Source organism: Taudactylus pleione, unplaced genomic scaffold (genome assembly GCF_031769625.1).
Source record: "Taudactylus pleione unplaced genomic scaffold, aTauple2 ptg000176l, whole genome shotgun sequence".
Lineage (NCBI taxonomy): Eukaryota > Metazoa > Chordata > Amphibia > Anura > Myobatrachidae > Taudactylus > Taudactylus pleione.
In genome coordinates, this window is record NW_028284578.1 from 7,884,391 (window position 1) to 7,910,664 (window position 26,274).

General features: G+C 46.4%; 1 protein-coding gene and 1 long non-coding RNA gene across 2 annotated transcripts in view; one reads left to right on the plus strand and one right to left on the minus strand.

The window, feature by feature from the left end:
- Nucleotides 1-8,206, plus strand: part of NMUR2 (neuromedin U receptor 2) — a 40,624-nt gene extending 32,418 nt beyond the window's left edge. The window contains exon 4 of the mRNA XM_088475701.1: nucleotides 6,831-8,206. Coding sequence (XP_088331827.1) covers nucleotides 6,831-7,090 — 260 coding nt within the window. The 3' untranslated portion in view covers nucleotides 7,091-8,206. The remainder of the gene's footprint in view (nucleotides 1-6,830) is intronic.
- Nucleotides 8,207-13,593: 5,387 nt separating this feature from the next.
- The window catches only part of LOC148520528 (uncharacterized), a 56,658-nt gene continuing 43,977 nt past the window's right edge, over nucleotides 13,594-26,274 (minus strand). The window contains exon 3 of the long non-coding RNA XR_015878871.1: nucleotides 13,594-13,984. This is a non-coding gene — a long non-coding RNA (uncharacterized LOC148520528). The remainder of the gene's footprint in view (nucleotides 13,985-26,274) is intronic.

Consider the following 26,274-nt stretch of genomic DNA (forward strand, 5'->3'; position numbering starts at 1 on the left):
TACCGGCTTCCTGTGCCTCTCAGCCAATGAACGGTTCCTACCATTGACTTTAATGGTGAGAGCTGCTAGGTTTCTAAAGGTTACCGGTACTGGTTTTGGAATGGACCCCTATGTTTTTTGTCCCCTGTATTTCAAAATACAGGGGGCACCCCTACGTCTTTTGTCCCCCATATTTTCACAACCAGGACAGGCTCAGAAAAGTCTAGTGATGGTTATACTTTTAGGGGGGGAACCCACGTCATTTTTTTTTTTTTATATTAACACTTTACAACCTTTATACACACTAAAGCATGCACGGATCTCACTGATCTGTGCATGCATCTGTGTAATTCATACCTGATCATGCTAAAATCACCAGCATGTGCCAGGTCTATTATTTTGGGGATTTGAAGTTTGATTTTGAGTTCCGTCCAAATCGAATATTAGTAAATCAGGGATTTGTATGTTGGTTTACAGTATGTAAAAGTACCTATGTTTTGCTGATGTTCGACTTTGAGTGGGATTCAATTTTATGTTCAATTTCACATTCTATTTTACCTTTAGTAAATCTCCAGAGGCATAATCTACTAAAAACCGAATGCAAATCGGATGTCAAATAACACAAAATTCAACATCGAACATTAGTAAATAATATACCTCATATCAGACTTGAACAAGAATCCGTTATTTTCTCCTGCCCTTTTTTAAGTGATCATCTAATTTTGTAATCAATTTCAGCATAACCGCATTAAGGACCTGATTTATACCCAATCGCTAAGGCACGATGGCTCGCTGTGGGGCGATTGTTGCTCAGTGAGCATGCGTATATGTCGCAGTGCACATGCGTAAGCCAGTCATTGCAATGGGGAATCATGTGCTCGTAGCACAAAGCCAGAGCGCTACTTTGCGTGACAGATAGTGCCGTTTGTGGATAGTTACAGGGGAAGGTGCTTATGAATGGGGGAGTGGTGTCGCGGACGCAGGCGTGTCAGGCCGACAAAACGCTGTTTAAAGAGCGTGCATAATTAGCAAAGTAGTGTCATTGTACACGTCACCTGCATGTATTTCAGCCTGCAATGATCACAGCGCTTGCGACGGGGTAGGGCTACCTCAAGGGCTGCGAGCAGGTCCGATGGCTCTCGATGTTACCGATTAATTCAACAATTCCTGGATAAGATATGTGTTGTGAGGGGAAAGGGGGAGTCTTTATACACTAGCGTGTGCTCAGTGCCGTAGCTCGCAAAGATATAGAGGGCGTCCTTACGGCATGCAGTGCAGGCGTGGAATTTGAATATCCGGCCCCTTTTTGCCAGTGAGCAGCTGCATTTTGCGAGCAGGTCTGAATGAGCTCCTAAATCCATTTTAGCACATACACATACATCACTTACAGATTTTGGCTACAATGCAGCATGGCTTGAATTCATGAAACCCTCTAGTGTCTCAGTATAGAGCGTGTCTTGATTAAATGTCTCAGAACAGATGAATAGCCAGGCATTCCTTATAATAAGAAATGGTTTGACACCTGCTGATCTTTTGGCCGCCAGCTACTTGAAGAGGAGAATAGGGAGGCGGAAAATATCTGAACTGTGGCTGCAAATTATCACCTAGTTCTATATCTGTGCCATGTATGAAAAAAGGGTTTTGGCAAGGTACCATAGTTAAGTGTTTTGAGATGCGCAAAGCTTTTGCTTTTGTAACTGATGATTACTCCACACCTGTTCTATGTGGTTTCATAGCCAGCAGCCCAATAATTTTTACATTTTGTAATTCGTTAAGAAAAGCGCAGTCTACTTGCAGTACCTTTCTCACTATTTCGCCTTTATTTGTTTACAGGAAAATATATGGATGTATGAATTTCAATTAATCTAAAAATATGCTTTATATGTTTAGTTTTCAGTTGTTACTATTTCAAATGATTTTATTAAATTTTTTTGTATTGAAAGTCTTCCGAAGTTACAGGTTAGTTCTACCCCTGGCCACATGAAATGCTTACATATAGACATCCCAGAAAAACAAATAAATACCATGGGAACTCATCACAGTGAAATACACCTAAGAAGTCTACAAGTTTTCACACTGGGCCTGATTCAGAAATGTACACTATTCTGATTTTTACGTAGTATAGGGGCATATTCAATTAGGTGCGAAAAGTCAACAACTTTTCACCTTGTAAGGTTTTTGTCATGATCGCTAGTTTTCCATGCGGAAAAGTATTGTGCGTAGGGGCGGTGCAGCCGGTGCCTTGCACCGGGGCCCGCTGTGGTGCAGGGGCCCATGGCTGCCTGCATCCACAGCGCCGCTGCCCGCGGACCTGGCCCCATTAAGTAAATGGTTGGAGCCGGAGGGGGCCCGCTTCGGCTCCACCATGACAGATACACCCGCCTTGCCCCGGCCCTTTGTTATGACACAGCGCACGTGACGTCATGACATCACGCGCGGCGTGTCATAACAAGGGGCCGGGCTGCTGGATCGAGAGCAGCCGCGGATCAAGAGGAGCAGAAGAGGGAGAAAAAAATAAGGTAAGTGGCGGTGGTATTTGGGGGAGGAAGAAGCTGTGAGACACGCTGGGGGTGGAAGAGGCTGTGAGACACGCTGGGGGTGGAAGAGGCTGTGAGACACGCTGGGGGTGGAAGAGGCTGAGACACGCTGGGGGGGAATAGGCTGAGACACGCTGGGGGGGGATAGGCTGAGACACGCTGGTGGGGGAAATATGCTGTGAGACACACTGGGGGTGGAAGAGGCTGTGAGACACGCTGTGGGTGGAAGAGGCTGAGACACGCTGGGGGGGAATAGGCTGAGATACGCTGGTGGGGGGAATAGGCTGAGACACGCTGGGGGTGGAAGAGGCTGTGAGACACGCTGGGGGTGGAAGAGGCTGTGAGACACGCTGGGGGTGGAAGAGGCTGTGAGACACGCTGGGGGTGGAAGAGGCTGTGAGACACGCTGGGGGTGGAAGAGGCTGTGAGACATGCTGGGGTGGAAGATGCTGAGACATGCTGGGGGGAATAGACTGAGACACGCTGGGGGGAATAGACTGAGACACGCTGGGGGGGAATAGACTGAGACATGCTGGGGGGGAGAGGCTGAAGCACATGCTGGGGGGGAGAGGCTGAAGCACATGCTGGGGAGAAAGAGGCTTAGACACACATTGGGGGAGGAAAAAGGCTGAGACACACTCTGGGGGGGGGGTAGAGGCTGAGACACACGCTGGGGGGGAGAGGCTGAGACACACGCTGGGGGGGAGAGGCTGAGACATGCTGGGGGGGAGAGGCTGAGACACGCTGGGGGGGGAAAGGCTGAGACACATGCCTGGGGGAAAGAGGCTGAGACATGCTGGGGGAAAGAGGCTGAGACACACGCTGGGGGGAAAGAGGCTGAGACACATGCTGGGGGGAAAGAGGCTGAGACACATGCTGGGGGGAAAGAGGCTGAGACACATGTTGTGAGGAAAGAGGCTGAGACACATGCTGGGGGAAAGAGACTGAGACACGCTGTGGGGAAAGAGGCTGAGACACACTGGGGCTGGGGGGAAGAGTCTGACATGCCGGGACACACGCTGGGGGGAAGAACGAGGCAGAGACACGCTGGGGATGGAGAGAGAATGAGGCTGACACGCTGGGGCTGGGACACATGCTGTGGCTGGGGGAGAGAATGAGGCTGACACGCTGGGGCTGGACAGACTGGATTTACTGACTGGGGGGGGCAGTGAGGGTGGTGAAAAAACAAGGCTGGGCAGCAGGACAGACACTGGATTTAATTACTGGGGGGGCAGTGAGAGGTGGTGAAAAAATGTTGAGGTGCGGGGTGCCAGGAATGAGCAGGGCTGGTGGGGGGCCCAAAGCATATTCTTGCACCTGGGCCCACTCTCTAGTTCCGCCACTGATTGTGCGTGTCCCCGCATATCCCCGAATTCAATTAGAAAATAGAAATCGGCGAAAACGACACAAGGCGAAGTCGGAGCAAACGAAAAGTACTATAAAAATGGGGAAAACAGTCTGTACCCCCCGAAAAGCTGCACTAACATAGGGGATCACTATAGGGATGTACTAGTACCCCTAATAAAACTAATCTGGGTACTTAAGTTTTCTCAATTGCTTGCTATTAACGTCTTTGCATAAGTCGCAAAGAATGGCATTAAGCAATATTTTTTCTTCAAAATAACTAGTTCCAGCAAATTTGGGGTACATGAAAATGGGTGCTAGCATATTTTAAAGTTGCTATAGTGACGTTTTAAAAAACTTAAAAAATCCACCTGCAATCTTAAAAACACCTGGTGCATACTTGGGGACCCCACTGGAGTCTATTTTGCTAGCTTTAATGTTTATCCACCAACTTGGGACTTTTTCGCAACCAAATTTAAAGTACTTTTTTGGGGTGTTCTTAAGTATTTTTTTTTTTTTTTTGACACAGTTTAGCTTTGGGGAGCTGTACCAAGGGTGCTGTGTGGTTTCCGCAAGTTTGCACCCCAAAACCCCAATTTTGCACTTTTTTTCGCCTGCTTTCATAGGAGAATCTTTTCCACTGAGTCCAATGCATTGACTTTCCGCACCTGCGAAAAGTCTACACAATTAAATACGGGGTTAAGTTTTTTCGCCTGGCGAAATTACGTCACCGGCTAAACTTTTTTGTCGAAAACGGCTTTTCCCTTCTAATTGAACATACCCCTAAGGGGTAATCGGCAGTCTGCATATACATTTAAGTCGCACAGAGCATACTTCAAGGTAGTCGCTTGCACCGACTTTTTACTCGAAGTGTGATTGACAGTCAGGGAGTGCTTGTGGGAGGTAACGGGGAGTGGTTGTAAAAAGCTCAGGTGTCTGCAACATTTGCATATATTTGCATAGCAGCTACTGGATGTATGCAATTACAGCTGCGATAGCATTAGTGTACAACCCTGAGTCAGGCCCATAGATTCTAATATGACCAACTTCAGATGCTTTAAATGTGTGTTGCCAGGTGCTTAAACTTCATACACACACAAAAACAACTAATGGCAGCATTGCCTTGCTTCAGGCAATATTTATTAGAGTAAGTATATTTAAAATGGTAATAATAGTAATAGCCAAATTAGATCTGTTTTTGCATGAAATATTATTGCCCTTTTATCTGGCAGGCAAAATCTGCAAAATGTTTCATATGAAAATCCATTGCTTAGTAATATACCCCTTAGTTATTGTATATTTGGAGTTGTGCTGTGTTTGAGGGAATATTGTCTACTGTAGTCTACATAACAGCACAAAACATTAAGCCTTGGTTATTAAAATACATACACATTTCCCAAACCAGATACAGGATGTAGCACTGTACAGTACATACTGTACATGCAATTATGTATAAAGACTATGGGCAGGGCCGCCATCAGGGGGGACTGGCGGGCCTCAAGTCCCGGGCCTGGAGACAGCGGAAAGAGAGGGGGCCCAGACGCAGCAGTGCTGCACTGGCAGCCATGTTCAATGGAATACAACGCTGCCGGCTGCTTGTAATTTATTGTGCCGCCACAAGCCAGCCAGAGCTTGCGGACTGACAGCCAATCAGGAGCAGCTGCTCCTGATTGGCTGCTGGTCCGCAAGCTGTGATTGGCTCACAGCCGTGCCATATTTGAAATTCCGATGCACGGATGCAGCGCTACTACCAGAGCCACTCGCCCCCCCCCCCTACTACTACTCCCCCCCCCAGTCCAGCCAGCTGTCCCTGCCCTGCTCAACCCCCCGTTTCTGCCTTACTTCCTTGCCCTGTGCTTTCCCCCTAGTCCTGCCAGCCTTCCCTGTCCTGCCCCCTCCTCACAGGTCTTAGTAGCAATAGTAGTAAATAAGACAGACCCTACTCCATATATTTGATTAATAAACTATATGGAGTAGTGTCTCCTCATTTACTACTATTGCTACTAAGACCTGTGAGTGCCGCTCGTGACCCTCTTTATATATATATATATATATATATATATACGCTGCTTTACTGCTTTTTAAATTGGTTTACGCACAAATTGGTGTCCCACCCTCTGGTGTAGCTCCACCCACCTCTGCCAAACCCTATTGGTGAGGGCCCTGCCTATTCTTTCAGTCCCGGGCCCCACGATTTCTGATGGCAGCCCTGACTGTGGGGCCTATTCATCAACAAACAAAAAAAATCAATAAAGTAAAAAAAAAATCTTCACCAAGCCGGGTGGGTGGTCGGGGTCCAGGCGGCCAGGTAGGTGGGGGAGAGGAGCGGACACAGAGTAACCGCAGCTGTAATCAGTGCTGCACATGCGCTGCTTTTGTGAATGCAACGGCACATTAACAGCACTGATTACAGCTGCGGAAAGATAGAACAGGCAGAGACAAGTATCTATGTCCTGAAAAGCTGTCATCGCAATAATGACAGCTTTTTGGAATAGATACTGATGGAGAGGAGGAATGATTAATTTCTCCGGTAATTAGGTAAAACTCCATGCGAGTTCTAAATCTAATTACCTCTATCAATATTTTAGTGTTAATGAATAGACCCCTGTATCACATTCTGACATCTATATTTACTGCAACAGTTACAACATATTATAGAGGAAAGGGAATATATCTGTTTTTATTTCAAACTCTTTGATTCATAATAAGATAATATTAAGATATTGTAATATGTGATGATTCAAATCTGCAAGCTTCCCTGCAGTAGTCATTTGCACATGTGTAACTATTAACAAGGCTGTGATTTTAAAATGTGCGTAGACAAAGGAAGACACACACACAGCAATACACATAGACACACACACACCTATCCTTAGCATTTGTGGTTATATATGAGCATTTTCCACTAAGAAAATATACGGTTAATGATCTTTTAAATCTTGCATGTCCTTCTCTCATCTTCTACTGTAGGTGTCTTCTTTTATCTCAGCTCCGCTGTCAATCCTTTGATCTACAACCTTCTCTCTAGACGCTTTCGCTCTGCATTCAGAAACTTTCTCCCACCACTTTTCAAACACTGGAGTCCAAAAATTCCTGTCCAAGTTCTAGTGCCTCAGAAAAGCATCTTGATCTTGGCTGAACGAAACCGCAAAGACTCGGCCGAAGAAGGCAGTCCATCCTTTCCCCACCGAGCCTCAGTGTGCAGCTCCCACCTCTCCACCGTTTTGTGATTTGTCATGGTGGGGAGCAAAAGGGGACTTTGGACATGTGGGCAATCAACTGTTGAAGGAATTTATTTAGACAACTGCTAATACTCAATCTTTTGCCCAGTGAATAGTCATTTCATTCATAAGAGAAGTGGCTTAGTCTAAGAACCGCATAATCATTTCATTGCTAAACTAAACTCAATGAAAACATGTTGCTCTATGCATGCAAATCATGTTAAGCAACTTGTGTTTTTTGTACTTTTAGCTCTGTGACATTATAGCATTACAAATGGCTTAATATATGTACTTTAAAATGGCATACTTTTATATGACTGACATGATGCTTAATAATTGAAGGACTTGAGTAATGATGCAACTGAAAGAATAGTAAATAAGGGATGCAACTAAAAGAACAGTAAATAAGGGATGCAACTAAAAGAACAGTAAATAAGGGATGCCTGCAGCTAAGCATTCTTTCTTTACTAATCATTTGAAATTGATGTTCTGTGCACTGTGCTGCCGGGAAGATGCCTGAAAGTATGTTACATATATGGCCCCGACCAATTTACTTTAGAAAGTATTGTTTGCATGCAAACTACAGTAGCATCAGTTGCAGTCATCGCAAGCCATGAGAGTTAAGACCTTGGACTGGTCCCTCCTACTAGATGGAAGATATTGAGGTTCAGTAGAAAATAACCCATTTTGGATGGTGATCTCTTAAAAAGAGTTACAAAGTCTGGAGAATAACGGAAATCGCAGACATTGTACCATCTATGCATACAATAGAAAACAAGGGACATGTTTATGAAAATTAGGTGCAGGTGGTAATTAAGGGCCAATGTATAGTCTGTCTCCATTGTACTCCAGCCAGTGAATGCTGGGACTGTACTCGAGCAAGAAAAGGATAGCTCCAGGCAGCCAAACCTTGCAGGGCCGTAACCAACAATTAAAGTTAGACGTGAAGCCTCCTGTGAGACCTTCAGAGTAAATTTAAACAAAGGAAGCATGAAGAAATTATGGTGAAAGTGACTTTATTGCCCCCTGAGATCACAAAATAATCAACCACAACAGTTTTTATCGTGGCTTTATATATTTGTGTTGTACAACTTTTGTGCTGCATATGATATTGTCTTCAACAATACACAATTGTAACTGTATTAATGGTGTGTGTGTGTATACTGTAGTCTGATATTGTACTGTAAATCAAGCCATATAATTTACTTACAGGAAAATTCTACATTTTGGGTGGAACATTATCAAAGTAATCCTCAACCTTACCATAACTATGGGGGTCCTTACTCTGATACCGTCATTCTTTGCACTATAGGGGACACAGAATAAAATCTCTACCCCATAAAGGAGATCTTGATCTAGTGTTAACACACAAGCAGAGCCCTACAACTTCCCGTCCATGTGCTCAAGACACTGTTGCAGTTCAACCAACCACTACCTTCTGCTTAAGCCACTATGCCAGTTCAGCCAACCAGCACCTTCTGCTCAAGCCACTGTGTCAGTTCAACCAATCATCACCCTCTGCTCAAGCCACTGTACCAGTTCAACCAACCAGGACTGTAACTAGGATAGTGCGACCTGTGCCATGGCACTGGGCACCGGAGGGCAGGGGGCGCTGTTTGGGCCTGTCAATTTTCTGCTTATTATCATTCTCACTTGTACTTTCCTCTTATTTTATCCCCAGCATCTTCTAGTCTCCCCTATCTCTTCCCTGGCCCTTCCCCATGAGACCATGACCCTTTTTCAGTCTATCTCACTATTTAAAAATTAGGTTGGTACCAATGCTCTTTCTGGCACAGGGCACCAAACAGTCTAGTTACGGCTCTGCAACCGACCACCACCTTCTGCTCAAGCCACTGTGCCAATTCAATCAATCCTCATTTTCTGCTCGTGACACTGTGCCGATTCAACCAGCCGACATGGGTACAACTGCAAAAATGATTAGTGAAGGAGATATACTATGCTATGGAGAGAGGTAAACTGGATAGAGAGAAAGTACCAACAAATCAACTTCTAATGCTGCATACACACGGTACGAATTGTTCAGTGAACGATATAGTTGAACGATTTCCCTTGAACTTTTCTGTAGTGCAGGACAAACAATATTGGGTGTACACACTGATAGATAACTATGATAGATGTCTTTCAGTGAAGTCATCCTACCACATATCTCAACATGCAAATCTTGATGAAATTGTCCAAGTTGACCTGCATGTATAAATGACCATTGCTATAGTTATGGTCCATGCAGGAACGCACATTGTTGGCCATTCGTTGGTCATTTGCTGCATAAAAATTAACGATATGAACGATTTATCGTTGAACGATATCATTATCTATCATATCATTCATAGATATCGTGTCTATGCACCTTAACTGTCATTTTACAGGCTGTGTTTGAAAAATGAAAGTTAGGAGCTGATTGTTTGGTACTTTATCTATCTCCACTTCAGCTCTCTCCAAGGCTTAGTACATCTACCCCTTATACCATTAGTGATTATAACCAATGTTTGGGAGAGTAAGCAGAGCTGTCATAGAGCTGCTTACATCAAATACTTGTATAGCACTTTGGTCTAACCTTGGAGAGAGATAAAGTGGAGAGAGAAAAGGTACCAACTAGAGAGGTGCGGTTTGGTTCTCCAGAAATCCGAATCCACACAAATTTCATGAATCTGGATAAATCCAGGTCGCAGTTGTAATCTCCTGAGGAGATCCGAGTAAATCCGGGTCGCTGTTCTGATCTTTTTACGGTTCAATTTTTATCTATATTTTATTTTAAAAATCCAAAACCAAAACACTTGAAGGAGGTTTGCAAAACTAAATCCAGATCCAAAACCTTGAAGAGATACAGATCCAAAATAAAAAACAAAGCACGGGGGTCGGCGCACAACCCTAATTATGAATGAAGACAAGAAATCCAAGGACCATAGTAAAGACTAAGGGCCTGATTCAGACCCACTCACTAGATGCAATCATTCGCTCCCAACTTATGGAAATTTGGCTAAGTGACGTCAAGGCAGCCGCTCGCAGGGAAAATCATAAGCACACCCACTATGTATTGGCAAGTGATCACTTTTTGTTTGTAGACGCCCACCAGCCTGTCTTAATATGCCCACTTGCGTACATCATCTCCAGGAAGTGCAAGAAACCACTGGTACATTGAGCACCATCGGAAGCGATCACAGCACTTGAGGTTGACTATACCTTGCCGCAAGCACTGCGAGCACTTCAGTGTAGATTTCAAGGAAGTAATGTGCCCTATGATGCTGTCTGTTAATTATGCATGCCTCTGAAACGGCGTTGAATTTCTCAGGCATGCCTGCGTTCGCACCTCCACTCCCCTGTTTCCAGTGGCCTGCCCCTGTTACCACCCACAAACGGCTTGACCTGTCACTCATTCAGTTGGGATGTCTATGCTTGGCAAGTGAGAGTTTCCCCATCGCTCGTTCCAGTTCGCGCAATATGAAGCATACGCATAGGCAGATTGAAAAACATTGCTCGCTCCGAGCGAGTGGCCGCTTGCGATAGGGTCTGAATCAGGCCCTTAGTCCAGGTTTAAATTGGAGTTTTTTAGAGGTTGTCCGGACAACATAAATATCTCCTATTGACTAAAAAGTATAAATGAACCACCTCCAGGTTACTCACTGCTCTCTCCCTTATTGTTGCAGTTTAAGCAGCGATAGTGATCAGCCTGCAGCGTGGTCAGTGGCAGGTTAACTGATCAGGACATCCAGAAGATCTGTTGCAATGGTTTTAAATCAGCAGGTACACCTGTGTTTAACTGAAATAAGTGCAGCTAAAAAACAAGCCATGGTGTCTCAGCATATGACCAATGGAAGATTTGGCTTGTGTTCAGATGCTGTGGGTAGGAGCTGTTTGGCAAAAAGTCTATCCAGTGGCAGACCAGCGGTACTGGGGTGCTCGGTTTTCAGGTCACTTGGAAGTTGTGATCACTGTCTGGATTTCACTGATTACCCACGATTCTAACGCATTTCCCCATATACAGTAGCATATGGGTTTTTTAGTTATTGAAATCTCTCTGAGTGTAATACAGAAACCCTCTATTGGTCTGCTGCAGACCTTTATTTGATTTATATGTCCAATTAGTGATCTATTGGAGATAAACTAACCACTCCATATTCTTTGTTTATTGTGAATCCAGCCTCTCTTGGCGCTAATTGAAACCTGAATGTTTGGTTTAGTCATTTGTTATGGGGTATGGTACTGTGGATAGTGTACAAACTATGTATATTTTAATAGTGAAAATTCACATCCCTTGTGCAGATTGTCCTTTCTTAATCTACTATTACAAATAATATTTATGCTGAAGCAAAGATTGATTTCTATATTAAAGATACCTGTATATGCTTTAGGTATTTATTACAGCTATTTCTATTTTATTGACTTTAACTTTTATAGTGCAAAACTCCAATACAATTCAATCAATTCCTGTCAATTATACACATCAGATATGCATGGACCATTTTATTTGCTTATAAATTGATAATTGATTAAGTCTCAAGATTAAGATCAAGTCTATAATGTTGACAAACCAGCGATTGTTATGTCCTGTTAAGGCTGGGTGGCAATATCATTGAATTAATATCATGGTTTTAAAAATATAAATATTATTCCCATATTATTGTCGATCCAGAATCACTCCAGAATATGGATACGTGATCTCTGGGTTGGCCATCCCTGCATTATAGCGAGACAGCCAAAGTGGTGTAATGAAGTGTTACTGACAGCTTCTAAAGCTGGGTACACACTTGTCCAATCTTCAGGAAATCATACTCAGATCAGACTGTTTATACAATCTTACTGCAGACCTGGTGGCAGACTCTGCATCCAATCTATGCGTATGAAACACATTTTCCAAAGCATAATTATTAGGTGCTTGAATGGAAAATCTCTCTGCCCAAAATAGCTTTGATAAGGGATCTATCATTAAAATTACTCATTAGCAGTTATTCTGCATTGTCCCCGAGACCCAACTATGAACAGACAAGGATCTTGTCCTCTCAAATGACATTCTGTTTTACCACCTGAATTCTTATAAACCTTCAGTCATCTGAGTGGTATCCTGTGCATACTCCATATAATAATAAAGCATTCTAAAGTAAATCATAATATAAATAAACACTCAGAGACAAATTTGTTAGAATAATTTGTTATCTATTTATCAAACACATATAAGGAATATTTAAATGGGTTGGGTATGGGAGACCGACAGTAAGGATGCTGGCAGCTGCATCCCAATGCTCAGAATCCCAACTGGGACTGGGTAAGTATTCTAACCCTCCCCCCTTCACCCCATAACTCTAACCCTCCCTTCCTGCATCCTAACCCTAACCTTCCCTCCCCCTGCACTTCCCATTAATGCCTAAACCTAAACATTCCTCCTTAGTGCCTAATCCTAACCCCATCCCTCGTGTTACCTAAATCTGATCCCCCATGTCCTTAGCCTAACCCTAACCTTTCCCCTCCTGCAGCCTAACCCCCCATGGTGCCTAAACCTAACCCCCCTGCAGCTAACAGCTAACCCGGCCCGCTGTACTTATGTTCGGGATGCCTACTGTCGGGATGCTGGCATAGGGATTTTGACTGCCAGCATCCCGTATGGCAGTCACATAACTACATCCCATTTAAATACACTTAAATGATAGAAAGTATGGAGGCAAAGAAAGGATGTCCAGAATCTGCCTCCCCAACAATGGACTACACAACAGATGACATATGAGTCAAGTCAAACTTAACACCTATAAGGAGGGGGAGAAATAATAAAACATTACATTATTTTGAAATGAAAACTTAATGAAAAGGAGGATCTGGAAAAAAAAAAAAAATTGCGGAAATAAATGCCAACCCGAATCAAGACAAGCTTCATTGCCAATTAGAAGCAACATAAAGAGACATGAGGGTAAAGGAGGAATAACGAGGAGAAAAGAGTAGTAGAGTGGCGGAGGGGTGGGTATGAGAGAATAGCTAGGATAACACAAGTAAACTTGACCGGAGGTAAAACCAAAAACCTGCTAATTGGATATGCCCCATAGTAATCACCCACTGCCTCTCCCTGTCATCCTCTACCTATCCCTACCACCCACTGACTCTCCCTGCCACCCTATTCCTCTCCATGTCACCCTCTACCTCTCCCTGTCACCCACTGCCTCTCCCTGACTCTCCCTGCCACCCTCTTCCTCTCCATGTCACCCACTGATATTCCCTGTCACCCACTCCCAGCTACCTATAGCCTCTCCCTACCAGCCTCCACCTCTCCCTGTTATCCTCTACATCTCCCTGCCACCCACTGCCTCTCCCTGCCATTTTCTGCCACTCTCTACCTCTGCCTGTCACCCTCTTTTTCTACCTGTCACCCTCTGCCTACCTGTTCCCCTGCCACCAACTGCCTCTCCCTGCCCCCCACTGCCTCTCCATCATCCACAGCCTCCCCCTGCCACCCACTGTTTCCCCAGTCACCACTTGACACCCACTGCCTCTCACTACACCCTCTGCATCTCACTGTCACCCACTGCCTCCCCAGACACCGCCTAACACCAACTGCCTCTCCCATCCACCCACTACCTAGTCCTGCCACCCTCTGCCTCTCCAGTCACCCACTGCCACCTCTGCCTCCCACTGTCAACCTCTGCCACTCGTTGTCACCCCCTGACACCTTGGGCCTCTCCACATCACTCTCTGCCTCTCCCCGTCTTGCTCTTAAGATATTTTGTTCCTCCTCTAGATGTAACAGCTCTAGAGCAGTGAGCAGGAGGGGACTCTGGGCTGCTGAGGAGAGTCACACAGATGACAAGCTGGGATTGGATGCCAAGGATATTCTCTTATTGCCCAGCCATAGTGGATTTTTCGTTCTCTCCTCTATGCAGGATGACAGTCATCTCACATCACCTAGTATAAAAAAACTGTAATTCAGATGAGGCCACACAAGTTATATTGTAGGTCATAATCAGCTGACATTTTGTTAGATCTCTATAATAATGATATACATCTTGTGGGGCCCATAATCTGTTTACTGGGCCCCTGACTGCCAGACATGATTGTCTAAGGCTTATGCACAGTTGGCTACAAAGTTAGAGTGTTACTATCATAAATGGCATGTGTAAAAATAATGTATATTATACCAGAGCCTGAGATATAGCAGATGGGAAGTAGTCAATGTAGTTTGCCATTTACAATGTTGACATTCTGAACGTTGACAACAAAATGGCAACGGTTATGATATCAACATTGTTAAACTGTCATTGACATGGCCAATGTTGACATTATGACCATGTCGTCATTCTCGTGTTGACATGATTAATGTCTATATTATAAAGGTAGACATATCATACCAACATACCACACCCATCACAGACATCAGTAACACCGCTAATCTCTCTCTGGAGACATAACTCCCCATCTCATGTTAGAAAAAGTTTTGCTTAAACACGCTGACAATACAGTCTATGCCCTGGTGACAAAGGGCCTGATTTAGTAAGGATCGCTATTGCAATCGCAACAGCGATTTTGCATGCAGTCTCACTACAAAAATACGCTAATGATTGCAATCTCTATGCCATCGCAGCCAAACAAAGTATGCCCACTTTACCTTAATGCATACGAATACTTAATTAAGTTTGAGGATAGATAAGCACCCTGTTTGATATTTAAAATTTGTTAGTTAGTTAAGGGTTAAGGCTGGGTAAGGTGTGGTTAGATAGTGGTCAGTTGATGAGATAAGCCTATCATAGGATTTGCGGGAGGTTCCAAATTACCCATATATATTCCTTGGTAAGAAGAGCCATTTTCCTCTTTTCCAGTTTCTTCAAACCACCCACCCACCCACCCGACTAAGCTGGTTGGTGTGCTGTTTTGTTTTGTTGGATTGTGCATTTCTGTGTTTTCTTCCAACAGGTAGAAGTTCAGCCTGGCGGGAAGCAGTGCTCCTGGGCGGCCTATTATTTAGCGCAGGAGTGCCTGGGTAGCATCTTTCCTTTGAGAGCGGCAAGTTGGTCACCGCCCATAAGGGGGGACCTGGTCCCTGTCCAAGGGAAGGGCCGAAGGCTGTGCCAATTAAGGGGGGATGGTATTACCTCAGGCCAGTCTGCGCGGGGCGGGAATCCGCTTCCGTTTATTTATTATTGTTTCCAGCAAGGCTGTGGCCTCAGAGCACTGCTTTTGTCCTGCCACCCATTACCAATTTCAAATTCGATCAATAAATTATGGCTGTGACCTCTTTAATTACATTACATTTGTCAGTGTGTTCATTTCTAGGCTTAGGTTAAGATAAGTTAACAAATAGAATGATAAAACAAATGGGTGACTTATACACATTCATAATACTTAGCAAAACAACAAAACCATCAGTAAGATTGAGTACCATCGCAGTCACACGCACACTTGCACAAGGCCTGACCTTACTTAGGAATTGCTATCCTCATTGCAACCAGTGAAAGCCTAAGCTGCATATGGCATCGCAATGGCTAATTTATGCACACCCCTGTAACGGCGTTCAAATGCACTGACACGCTTGTGTTTTGATGACCACCCCCCCATCACCATCACCAAATGGTCACTTCCTGTCAATTGCTCTGCGATGGGTCAGCATAGTCACTGTGCCACAGTCCCGATCGCAGTGGAGTGTTAAAGCACGCTCTTTGCAGAGCATACACATGCACAGAACACAACAATGGTCCGATTGCGTGCGGAATCACAGTTGCAATAGGTAATGAATCAGGCCCAAAGAAACATCTTGTGACACCTGAATTATCAGCTAGAGAAGGTCAGCACCAGTGCTCTGCAATAGCTCCTAATGGCAATAGGGAAATGCTGGGAAATTGTTACCATGCATGATAAAGAAAATCTTCCCTTGTACATGTAACCTCACTGACACACGTGTGACCTATTCCCCAGTGACAATGTGCTCAGCTCTGTGAGCTAATGCTTTACCCTATAGACATTCAGTGCATGATGCTGGCAAATAATAAGGAGCCTATTTATCAAAGAATATTTGCGGGATATCTCCTGGGGAAACGAAAAAACATTTTCAGAAAAACGTATCAGTAGAAAGTTCCATTTGCAATAACTGTGCCGGAGACTGCACACAGGCCCCCTCCTCTCTAGAAATGCCCCTGGTGACAGCGTTGTTTTGTTTAATGTTCCTCAATGTTGGGTAGAGGTTCATTGTTTTACTGACTTTGTTCTCTTAACAGTTATAATCATTTACAGTATGTATATAGCACCACCCATTAAGCAGCGCTGTACAGAGAGTATTTGTCTTTCACATCATCCCTGTCCCATCGGAGCTTACAGAGCTGGCAGACAATTACACTACCAGTACATTTTTGGAGTGTAGAGGGTAACACGAGTACCTGGAAGGAACCCATACAAGCTACCAAAAATCATACAAACTCTGCACAGATAGGGGGCTGGTCAGGAATCAAACTAATATTAACAGCTGTGTAAGACAACAATGCTAACCACTGTGCCATTGTGTTGTCCAGTTCACATGCAGAGAATTCCCCACCTTACACTGATGAGTATAAAACAAGGAAGCACAGCCTGTCTGTAAGTGGGATTCTCTCTCAGCTCTTCAGCGTACTCTGAGTACCTTGTGGGTAGAACATTGGACATATAAATGGCTTTCCCAGAAACAATTCATCTTCAGATGAATTTGGGTAATAGCATACTGTAATTAGCAGGGACTGAAAGGACTGAGAACATGTATTTAATGTTTCACTGATGTTTCAGCTGCTGCAGAGAATCCAGGGGAGTAACTAGGTATTTGAAGGTGAAAAATGTATATAAGACATATCACTCTGACAAGGAAGATGCCCCCCTCAGCTCTGGGTCCCCTAGCAGCTGCACCCCTTGCACTTATGGTAGTTACACCCATGAGAGAATCCATAACCTGCACAAAGCACAGTAAATATTTTATTAACAAATGCCCCAGAACTTCATTTTGTTACACTGGAATGAAATGTTTTTCCTCAGATACATGAAACATTACACTGCTTATTGTTGATAAGGGAGCTGGTGTGTACATAACTCTTCCATATACCACACCTGTACATACATATCTCCAACACCCATTGTACCATGAAAAGAAAATGGATCTCAGACTGCACACTCTGGACATATATATATATTAGGGTTGAGCGGGTTTGGATTTCTGAAATCCGAACCCCCCCGATCCGAGGCCCGTCCGAGTCAGGCTCAACTTTTCCCGCCTGACTCGGATCTGAAATCGAGGCAAAATGTCATCATCCCGCCTTCCGGGTCTCGCGGGTTTTGGATTCTATATAAGGTACCCGCGTCTGCGCCATTTTCTCACTCGGCTGTGGACAGTGAAGAGGGAGGATGGGAGTTAGGGCTGGCTGGGCTGTGTAGTGTAGTGTTGTGCTGCGCTGTGCTGCTGTTGTCCATAGGGGCTGGGTCCACTCCTCCAAAGTCCATAGGGGCTGGCTGTGTTGAGCTGTGCTGCTGTTGTCCATAGGGGCTGTGAGCCTGATTCAGAGACGGACGCAAGTTTTTTCTCTCCGGAGCCATTTTCCTCTTTTCCAGTTTCTTCAAGCCAGGCTGGCTTAGTGATCCATATAGTATCTTGCACAGCTGTATATCTTTGTCTAATTCTTTCTCTTTTATTTCACATCCTACCTATCTCTTTTATTCTTATCTTTCTCTCACCTCTTTCCTTACAGCTCCTTCTATCCAACCCCCCCTTTTTTGTTTAACATCCCATCCACCTGCTGTTTTCAGCCCCCCCCTCCCTCTGTCCTGATTTTCCTGCACCCCCCTCATTCCTGTTTTTCATAATGCCCAGACCCCACCGCTCAGCGCCCCCTCCCCGCCGATTGATGGAGGCTTCCAGGCCCCTTACATCTGCGGCCCCCCCACCATCCAGACGCGGGCCGCACCACGCTGCAGGCCGCGAGCCTGCGCCCGCCCGCGTTCCCGCGCGGGCACACCCCGCCGGCTCCCGCTCCCTCACCTCCCCCGCTACCTCTCCGCAATTGATGGCCGCCTGGCTCTCCGGCGGCACCGCGAGCAGCACAGGCGGCCGTAGCCCAGCGCCTCTCCCCACACTTGCCTCGGCCAGCCCACGCCCTGCATCGGCGGTTGGCCCCGCCCACAAAGTTGCGGTGGCCATTTTAGCCCCGGATCCCGCTCAGGGGGCCCTATGCATTTCAGCATCCCCCCTTCAGTCCCCTCTCACCCTGGAGCGAGGGGGCCCCCTCCTCCTCAGCCCTCACCTCTATTATTCAGCCACCAAGGTTCCCCCTGCAGCGTGGCATCAGTTGCAGGGTCCATCAGGTCTGGTCCCCTAAGTGCCCCCCCAGCTTGTCATTGCCCTTCGCCACCCCCGCACCTATGAGTGGCGGTTACAACATGCAGCAACCCCCCCTTGCATTCAACCCTTTAGCAGCACAGCAGCCCAGCTGGTCACCATATTTCACCGGCCCCTACGGCCCACCCCATTTTCAAATGCAGCACCTTACTTTTCTGCCCCCATTGGGCTCCACCAAGCCCCGCCCCCCACTATGTTCCAGTACGCCCTCCCTGCGTTAACCCCCGGTCCCGCCCCCCTTCCACAAGGGTTCGGTCTGTATTACCATGCCCTGCCGCCACCTTTCGCCCTTCCTCCGGCCACTTCTGCAGCATATTCCCAGCCCATGCATATCCCACCTCCACTTCCCACCCCGCCCCCCCCCACCCCCTCAGCTACCTGCAGCTGTCCATGTGCCCCTGCCACCTCCCCCTCCCCCCCATGCCCCCCTTTCCACGGGGGGAGTTGATGTGCAGTCTGAGTCACCTGTGATTACGTAAAGTCCTCAGTTGCAGTTGGGGAGCATTCCAATCGGGCAGCTGAGATTCAGCGGACGGACGGCGAGATGGCATCAGCGAGTCAAGGCGCGGTGCGTGCAACATGGGACTTTTGGCGAACACTCGGGACGAAGTGGCTGGTCCTTCGACTGCAGTTTCTGGTGAGCATGCTGTTTCCACATTGCACAGCACACACTCATCTTCCACTGACTCTAGCGATTCTGCAAGTTCATCAGAGAGGCCGCGTAAGCTTATGCGATATTTAGCGCACAAGATTAAAGGGAAATGGGGGAGTCCCAAAAAGACGAGAACAGTGTCAGCAGCTAAGGTCCCAGATGCTACGGGGACCTTAGCTGCTGGGGGGGATATGGTGCATTGCGCGAACATGGCCATTCTTAGAGGTTTGAGGTCTAAGGTTAGGGAAAGGATCAGGAAGGGGAATTTCGTGGACATGTTTTCCATTACAGCGGATGCTAAAAAGGCTTTAGATCGGGCAAAATCAGCTGGTGCAGGCGCGGAAGAAAGCTTCCATTCATTCCAGAATTGGGAAGCAGGGATGTTCATTCTCGCAGCTTCATACCTTGAGTCACGCCCGGCTGAGTACATGAATGTTCTCAAGTATATGCATATGGTGCACGGCATGCACTCATCAGGCAAAGGTACAGCTTGGCTGAAATATGATGAGACATTCCCGAAAAAGCAGGAGGGGCAGGCAAATTTTCAGTTTGGCTTCAAGGACGTAGAGGTGTGGCTGGAAGTCAACCAACTGCCTCACGCTTCTTTGGATTCCTTGGTAGTGCGTAAACAGCCCTTTCCGGCCCGCCCAGGTGGTACAGGAGCCGGCAGAGGAAAATGCTACGCATATAATAACGCGCAGGGTAATAGAGGGTCGGGCTGTCGGTATAGATACATTTGCATACTCTGCGTGAGCGGGCACCCGGCTAAAGAGTGTGGGCGTACCGGCGGTGGAAGGACAAATCGAGGTGATCAGCCTGACGAGTCGCGGGGCGGTGTTAGGTAAAGCACCATCGCCGGTGGACCTAGGGGCATTGAAGAGCTGGTTGGCTCGTTATCCTCTTAGGGAGGAAGCAGCCTTTTTGTTTCATGGGTTTAGTGAAGGTTTTCGTTTACCAGTGACACGGGAGGTCTCGGTTGTGTCTAAAAGAAATCTTAAGTCGACACGCCTACACCCAGAAGTGGTTCAACTTAAGATTAAAGCGGAAATCGGGTTGGGGCGCATGTGTGGCCCTTTTAAGTCCCCACCATTGGAAGGTTTGTGCATATCGCCTTTAGGGGTCGTACCAAAAAAGGAACCGGGTAAGTTTAGGTTGATACAGCATCTTTCTTACCCCGAGGGAGGGTCGGTCAACGACGCGCTAGATCCATCGGATTGTCGGGTCATTTATCAATCATTTGAGCAGGCTCTAGATATAGTACAGAGTTTTGGGAGAAGGGCTTTATTAGCCAAGGTGGATATTGAGTCTGCTTTTCGGCTGTTGCCCCTTCACCCCGAATCTTTTAAGTACATGGGTTTTAGAGTTGCGGGGCTCTATTATGTAGATAGATGCTTGCCGATGGGATGTTCCATCTCGTGTTCCTTTTTTGAATGTTTTAGCTCCTTTTTGCAAAGGTGCTTACAGGCGGGCACAGGGCAAGCGGGGGTTACCCACTACCTAGATGATTTTCTGTTGGTGGGGCCAGCGGATACCCAGGTTTGTGAGGAATTGATTTTTTCCTTGCAGGCCTTGTTCACAGTGGTAGGCGTTCCTGTTGCCAGGGACAAGACGGAGGGTCCGTTTACACACTTGATGTATTTGGGCATAGAAATAGATACTGTGCTAGGGTTATGCCATTTGCCGATTGAAAAGGTGCGACGTTTGGGGGAGTTGCTTGAAGCATTTGTTTTGTCAAAAAGAAAGTCTCGCTGAAGCAGATGCAGTCGTTGCTAGGGCTCCTTAAGTTCACTTGTAGAGTCATTCCCATGGGTCGGGTTTTTTGTAGGCGGCTCAAAAGAGCCACAGCGGGTGTCAAGAGGCCCCATCACCTCATTCGAATATCCCAAGATTTGAGGGACGACCTTCGAGTTTGGTTGCTTTTCCTGCACGAGTTTAATGGTGTTCGGATATGGCTCCGGGCCCCAGTAGATAATTCAGAGCTTCAACTATTTACTGACGCGTCCGGTTCCATCGGTTTCGGCGCCTTGTTTGAAGGGGATTGGTGCGCGGAGCCTTGGCCAGAAGTTTGGGGAGTTTTGGGCCTTACGAAGAACATACTGCTCCTAGAACTTTTCCCCATCGTAGTGGCAGTTGAGTTATGGGCTTACAGGCTTTGTAATAGGAGGATCCTTTTTTGGTGCGATAATTTGGGTGTTGTTCAGGCAGTAAATAATCAGAGGGCGGAATCTCCGTTGACTTTGAAGTTGTTGAGGCACTTGACGCTTCTTTGCTTACAGAGGAACATTTAGTTTAGGGCTCAGCATGTGCTGGGAGTGTCTAATGAGATAGCAGACGCCTTATCTCGTTTGCAGTGGAACAGGTTTCGTTCTCTCGCTCCTTACGCTCTTATTCATGGTTTAAACTGCCCCTCCCATGTATGGCAGATTGTCGTGCCGGCATCAAAGGCCTCGCAATGAAGTCTCTGGCCCCTAGCAGGTTAAGGACCTACACGGCAGCTTGGGACAATTGGCAGGGTTTCTTGGCTTCCACACGTGAGGGAGGTAAGAGGGTTGACGACCGTATGGCAGAGTTTGTTTGGAACTGGCATGAAAGGGGTCGTTCTAAGGCTGCTATGTCTGCGGCGCTGTCTGGTATCGCTTACTTTTCTAAACTACATGGCTAAGAGGATCCCACAAAATCGTTTCTGCTATCCAAAGCGATGAAGGGGTGGGCGAAGGAACACCCTAGCATAGGCAACACGCGTAGACCAATTGACCCGGCTTTGCTTAAAGATCTGATTGTGGCTGTATCAGGGGTTTCTTTACGTGAATACGAATCGGCCCTTTTTAGTTTAGCTTTTTCATTGGCATATTTCGGGGCGTTTAGAATCGGCGAGCTTGTGGCATCTAGTAAGAGTTCCGCGACGTCGGGTTTATTGTTAAAACACGTGGTAGTTAAGAAGGAATTGATATTGTGTAAAATTCATAGGTCCAAGACAGACCAACTTGGCAGGGGTCGTTGGATTTCTATAAAAGAACACTCAGAGGCTGTCATCTGCCCAGTTGCCTTGGCGCGGCATTTTAATGCTCTTCGCCCTCCAAGTGGCACGCAGTCGCTTGTACATGTTAACCTTACACCTTTATCTAAGTTTCAGTTCATAAAGCTGTTTCAAAATTGCCTTATAACCTTAGGCCTGCCAACAGAACAGTTCGGGACACATTCATTTAGGATAGGGGCAGCTTCGGTCGACACCTTACATAAGTTGGGTCAATGGAAGTCATCAGCTTATAAAACTTATTTACGGGAGGACAAGTTGCTTAAGTAGCTGCTCTCCTTGCAAGTTTGTTGGGAAACCCAGGGGCCTTATGCTTACTGCCGCTTTGGAGTTTGAGGGGCTTTTCAGTTTTGCCCTCAAAGAGGTTTTATGTTTTTCACCTTCAGCTGGGTCACCCAACTATTGTTTTCCCTTCCTTAAGATGCATTTATTTGTTATATTGTGGTTTAGTTTCTGACTAGGTAACTTTTCTTGCAGGGTTACCCAGGAATGCTAACGGTCGGGTGTGGTTTGTAGGACACTCATTTATATTTTGGGCTGGTCAGCACCCCTTAGCTTTGCAGGCCCCCCTTTTCTTAGGTGCAGATGACGTCCGTTGGTTGGGTTTCCGCGGTATGCGCTGGAAGCGACTGCTGGAAGCCTTATGGACGGCAGAGGATAAGTTCGGGGCCCCGGACTGGGTGGTCATTCACTTAGGGGGGAACGATTTGGGCACTTGCAAAGGCATCGAGCTAATACATGCTGTTAGGAATGACTTGCAAGTGCTAGTTAACCGTTGGCCCAATGTGCGTATCGCTTGGTTGGACATTGTTCCACGGCGAGTTTGGCGAGGACCCCATGGTGGTAAGGCATTAGACGGAGTTCGTCGTAAGGTCAATATGGCAGTTGGCCGTTTTGTCCTCAGTGTGGGTGGCCGCGTCATACGGCATCCACGTTTACGTTACGAAGAAGAGAGCTTCTATAGGCCTGATGGGGTACACCTAACGGGAGTAGGGTTAGAGCTATTTATCAGCAACTTATGTAGTTTCCTTTAGGTATTGGAGGGTCACAGTTTGGTGGCGGGCCTGGTTCTATGAACCAGGCTTTGGCGGGAAGCAGTGCTCCAGGGCGGCCTATTATTTAGCGCAGGAGTGCCTGGGTAGCATCTTTCCTTTGAGAGCGGCAAGTTGGTCACCGCCCATAAGGGGGGACCTGGTCCCTGTCCAAGGGAAGGGCCGAAGGCTGTGCCAATTAAGGGGGGATGGCACTACCTCAGGCCAGTCTGCACGGGGCGGTAATCCGCTTCCGTTTATTTATTATTGTTTCCAGCAAGGCTGTGGCCTCGGAGCACTGCATTTGTCCTGCCACCCATTACCAATTTCAAATTCGATCAATAAATTATGGCTGTGACCTTTTTAATTGCATTACATGTGTCAGTGTGTTCATTTCTAGGCTTAGGTTAAGATAAGTTAACAAATAGAATGATAAAACAAATGGGTGACTTATACACATTCATAATACTTAGCAAAACAACAAAACCATCAGTAAGATTGAGTACCATCGCAGTCACACGCACACTTGCACAAGGCCTGACCTTACTTAGGAATTGCTAACCTCATTGCAACCAGTGAAAGCCTAAGCTGCATATGGCATCGCAATGGCTAATTTATGCACACCCCTGTAACAGCGTTCAAATGCACTGACACGCTTGAGTTTTGATGACCACCCCCCCATCACCATCACCAAATGGTCACTTCCTGTCAATTGCTCTGCGATGGGTCAGCATAGTCACTGTGCCACAGTCCTGATCGCAGTGGAGTGTTAAAGCACGCTCTTTGCGGAGCATACACATGCACAGAACACAACAATGGTCCGATTGTATGCGGAATCACAGTTGCAATAGGTAATGAATCAGGCCCAAAGAAACATCTTGTGACACCTGAATTATCAGCTAGAGAAGGTCAGCACCAGTGCTCTGCAATAGCTCCTAATGGCAATAGGGAAATGCTGGGAAATTGTTACCATGCATGATAAAGAAAATCTTCCATTGTTCATGTAACCTCACTGACACACGTGTGACCTATTCCCCAGTGACAATATGCTCAGCCCTGTGAGCTAAAGCTTTACCCTATAGACATTCAGTGCATGATGCTGGCAAATAATAAGGAGCCTATTTATCAAAGAATATTTGCGGGATATCTCCTGGGGAAACGAAAAAACATTTTCAGAAAAACGTATCAGTAGAAAGTTCCATTTGCAATAACTGTGCCGGAGACTGCACACAGGCCCCCTCCTCTCTAGAAATGCCCCTGGTGACAGCGTTGTTTTGTTTAATGTTCCTCAATGTTGGGTAGAGGTTCATTGTTTTACTGACTTTGTTCTCTTAACAGTTATAATCATTTACAGTATGTATATAGCACCACCCATTAAGCAGCGCTGTACAGAGAGTATTTGTCTTTCACATCATTCCTGTCCCATCGGAGCTTACAGAGCTGGCAGACAATTACACTACCAGTACATTTTTGGAGTGTAGAGGGTAACACGAGTACCTGGAAGGAACCCATACAAGCTACCAAAAATCATACAAACTCTGCACAGATAGGGGGCTGGTCAGGAATCAAACTAATATTAACAGCTGTGTAAGACAACAATGCTAACCACTGTGCCATTGTGTTGTCCAGTTCACATGCAGAGAATTCCCCACCTTACACTGATGAGTATAAAACAAGGAAGCACAGCCTGTCTGTAAGTGGGATTCTCTCTCAGCTCTTCAGCGTACTCTGAGTACCATGTGGGTAGAACATTGGACATATAAATGGCTTTCCCAGAAACAATTCATCTTCAGATGAATTTGGGTAATAGCATACTGTAATTAGCAGGGACTGAAAGGACTGAGAACATGTATTTAATGTTTCACTGATGTTTCAGCTGCTGCAGAGAATCCAGGGGAGTAACTAGGTATTTGAAGGTGAAAAATGTATATAAGACATATCACTCTGACAAGGAAGATGCCCCCCTCAGCTCTGGGTCCCCTAGCAGCTGCACCCCTTGCACTTATGGTAGTTACACCCATGAGAGAATCCATAACCTGCACAAAGCACAGTAAATATTTTATTAACAAATGCCCCAGAACTTCATTTTGTTACACTGGAATGAAATGTTTTTCCTCAGATACATGAAACATTACACTGCTTATTGTTGATAAGGGAGCTGGTGTGTACATAACTCTTCCATATACCACACCTGTGCAAACATATCTCCAACACCCATTGTACCATGAAAAGAAAATGGATCTCAGACTGCACACTCTGGACATATATATATTAGGGGTGAGCGGGTTTGGATTTCTGAAATCCGAACCCCCCCGAGCCCCCCCGATCCGAGGCCCGCCCGAGTCAGGCTCGACTTTTCCCGCCTGACTCAGATCTGAAATCGAGGAAAAACGTCATCATCCCGCCTTCCGGGTCTCGCGGGTTTTGGATTCTATATAAGGTACCCGCGTCTGCGCCATTTTCTCACTCGGCTGTGGACAGTGAAGAGGGAGGTTGGGAGTTAGGGCTGGCTGGGCTGTGTAGTGTAGTGTTGTGCTGTGCTGCGCTGCTGTTGTCCATAGGGGCTGTGTCCACTCCTCCAAAGTCCATAGGGGCTGGCTGTGTTGAGCTGTGCTGCTGTTGTCCATAGGGGCTGTGTGCCTGATTCAGAGTCGGACGCAAGTTTTTTCTCTCCGGAGCCATTTTCCTCTTTTCCAGTTTCTTCAAACCAGGCTGGCTAAGTGATCCATATAGTATCTTGCATAGCTGTATATCTTTGTCTAATTCTTTCCCTTTTATTTCACATTTTTCTCTCACCTCTTTCCTTACAGCTCCTTGTATCCAACCCCCCCTTTTTTGTTTAACATCCCATCCACCTGCTGTTTTCAGCCCCCCCTCCCTCTGTCCTCTGATTTTCCTGCACCCCCCTCATTCCTGTTTTTCATAATGCCCAGACCCCGCCGCTCAGCGCCCCCTCCCCGCCGATTGATGGAGGCTTCCAGGCCCCTTACATCTGCGGCCCCCCTCCATCCAGACGCGGGCCGCACCACGCAGCAGGCCGCGAGCCTGCGCACGCCCGCGTTTCCGCGCGGGCCCCCCCCCCCGCTTCCTCCCGCTCCCTCACCTCTCCCGCTGCCTCTCCGCAATTGATGGCCG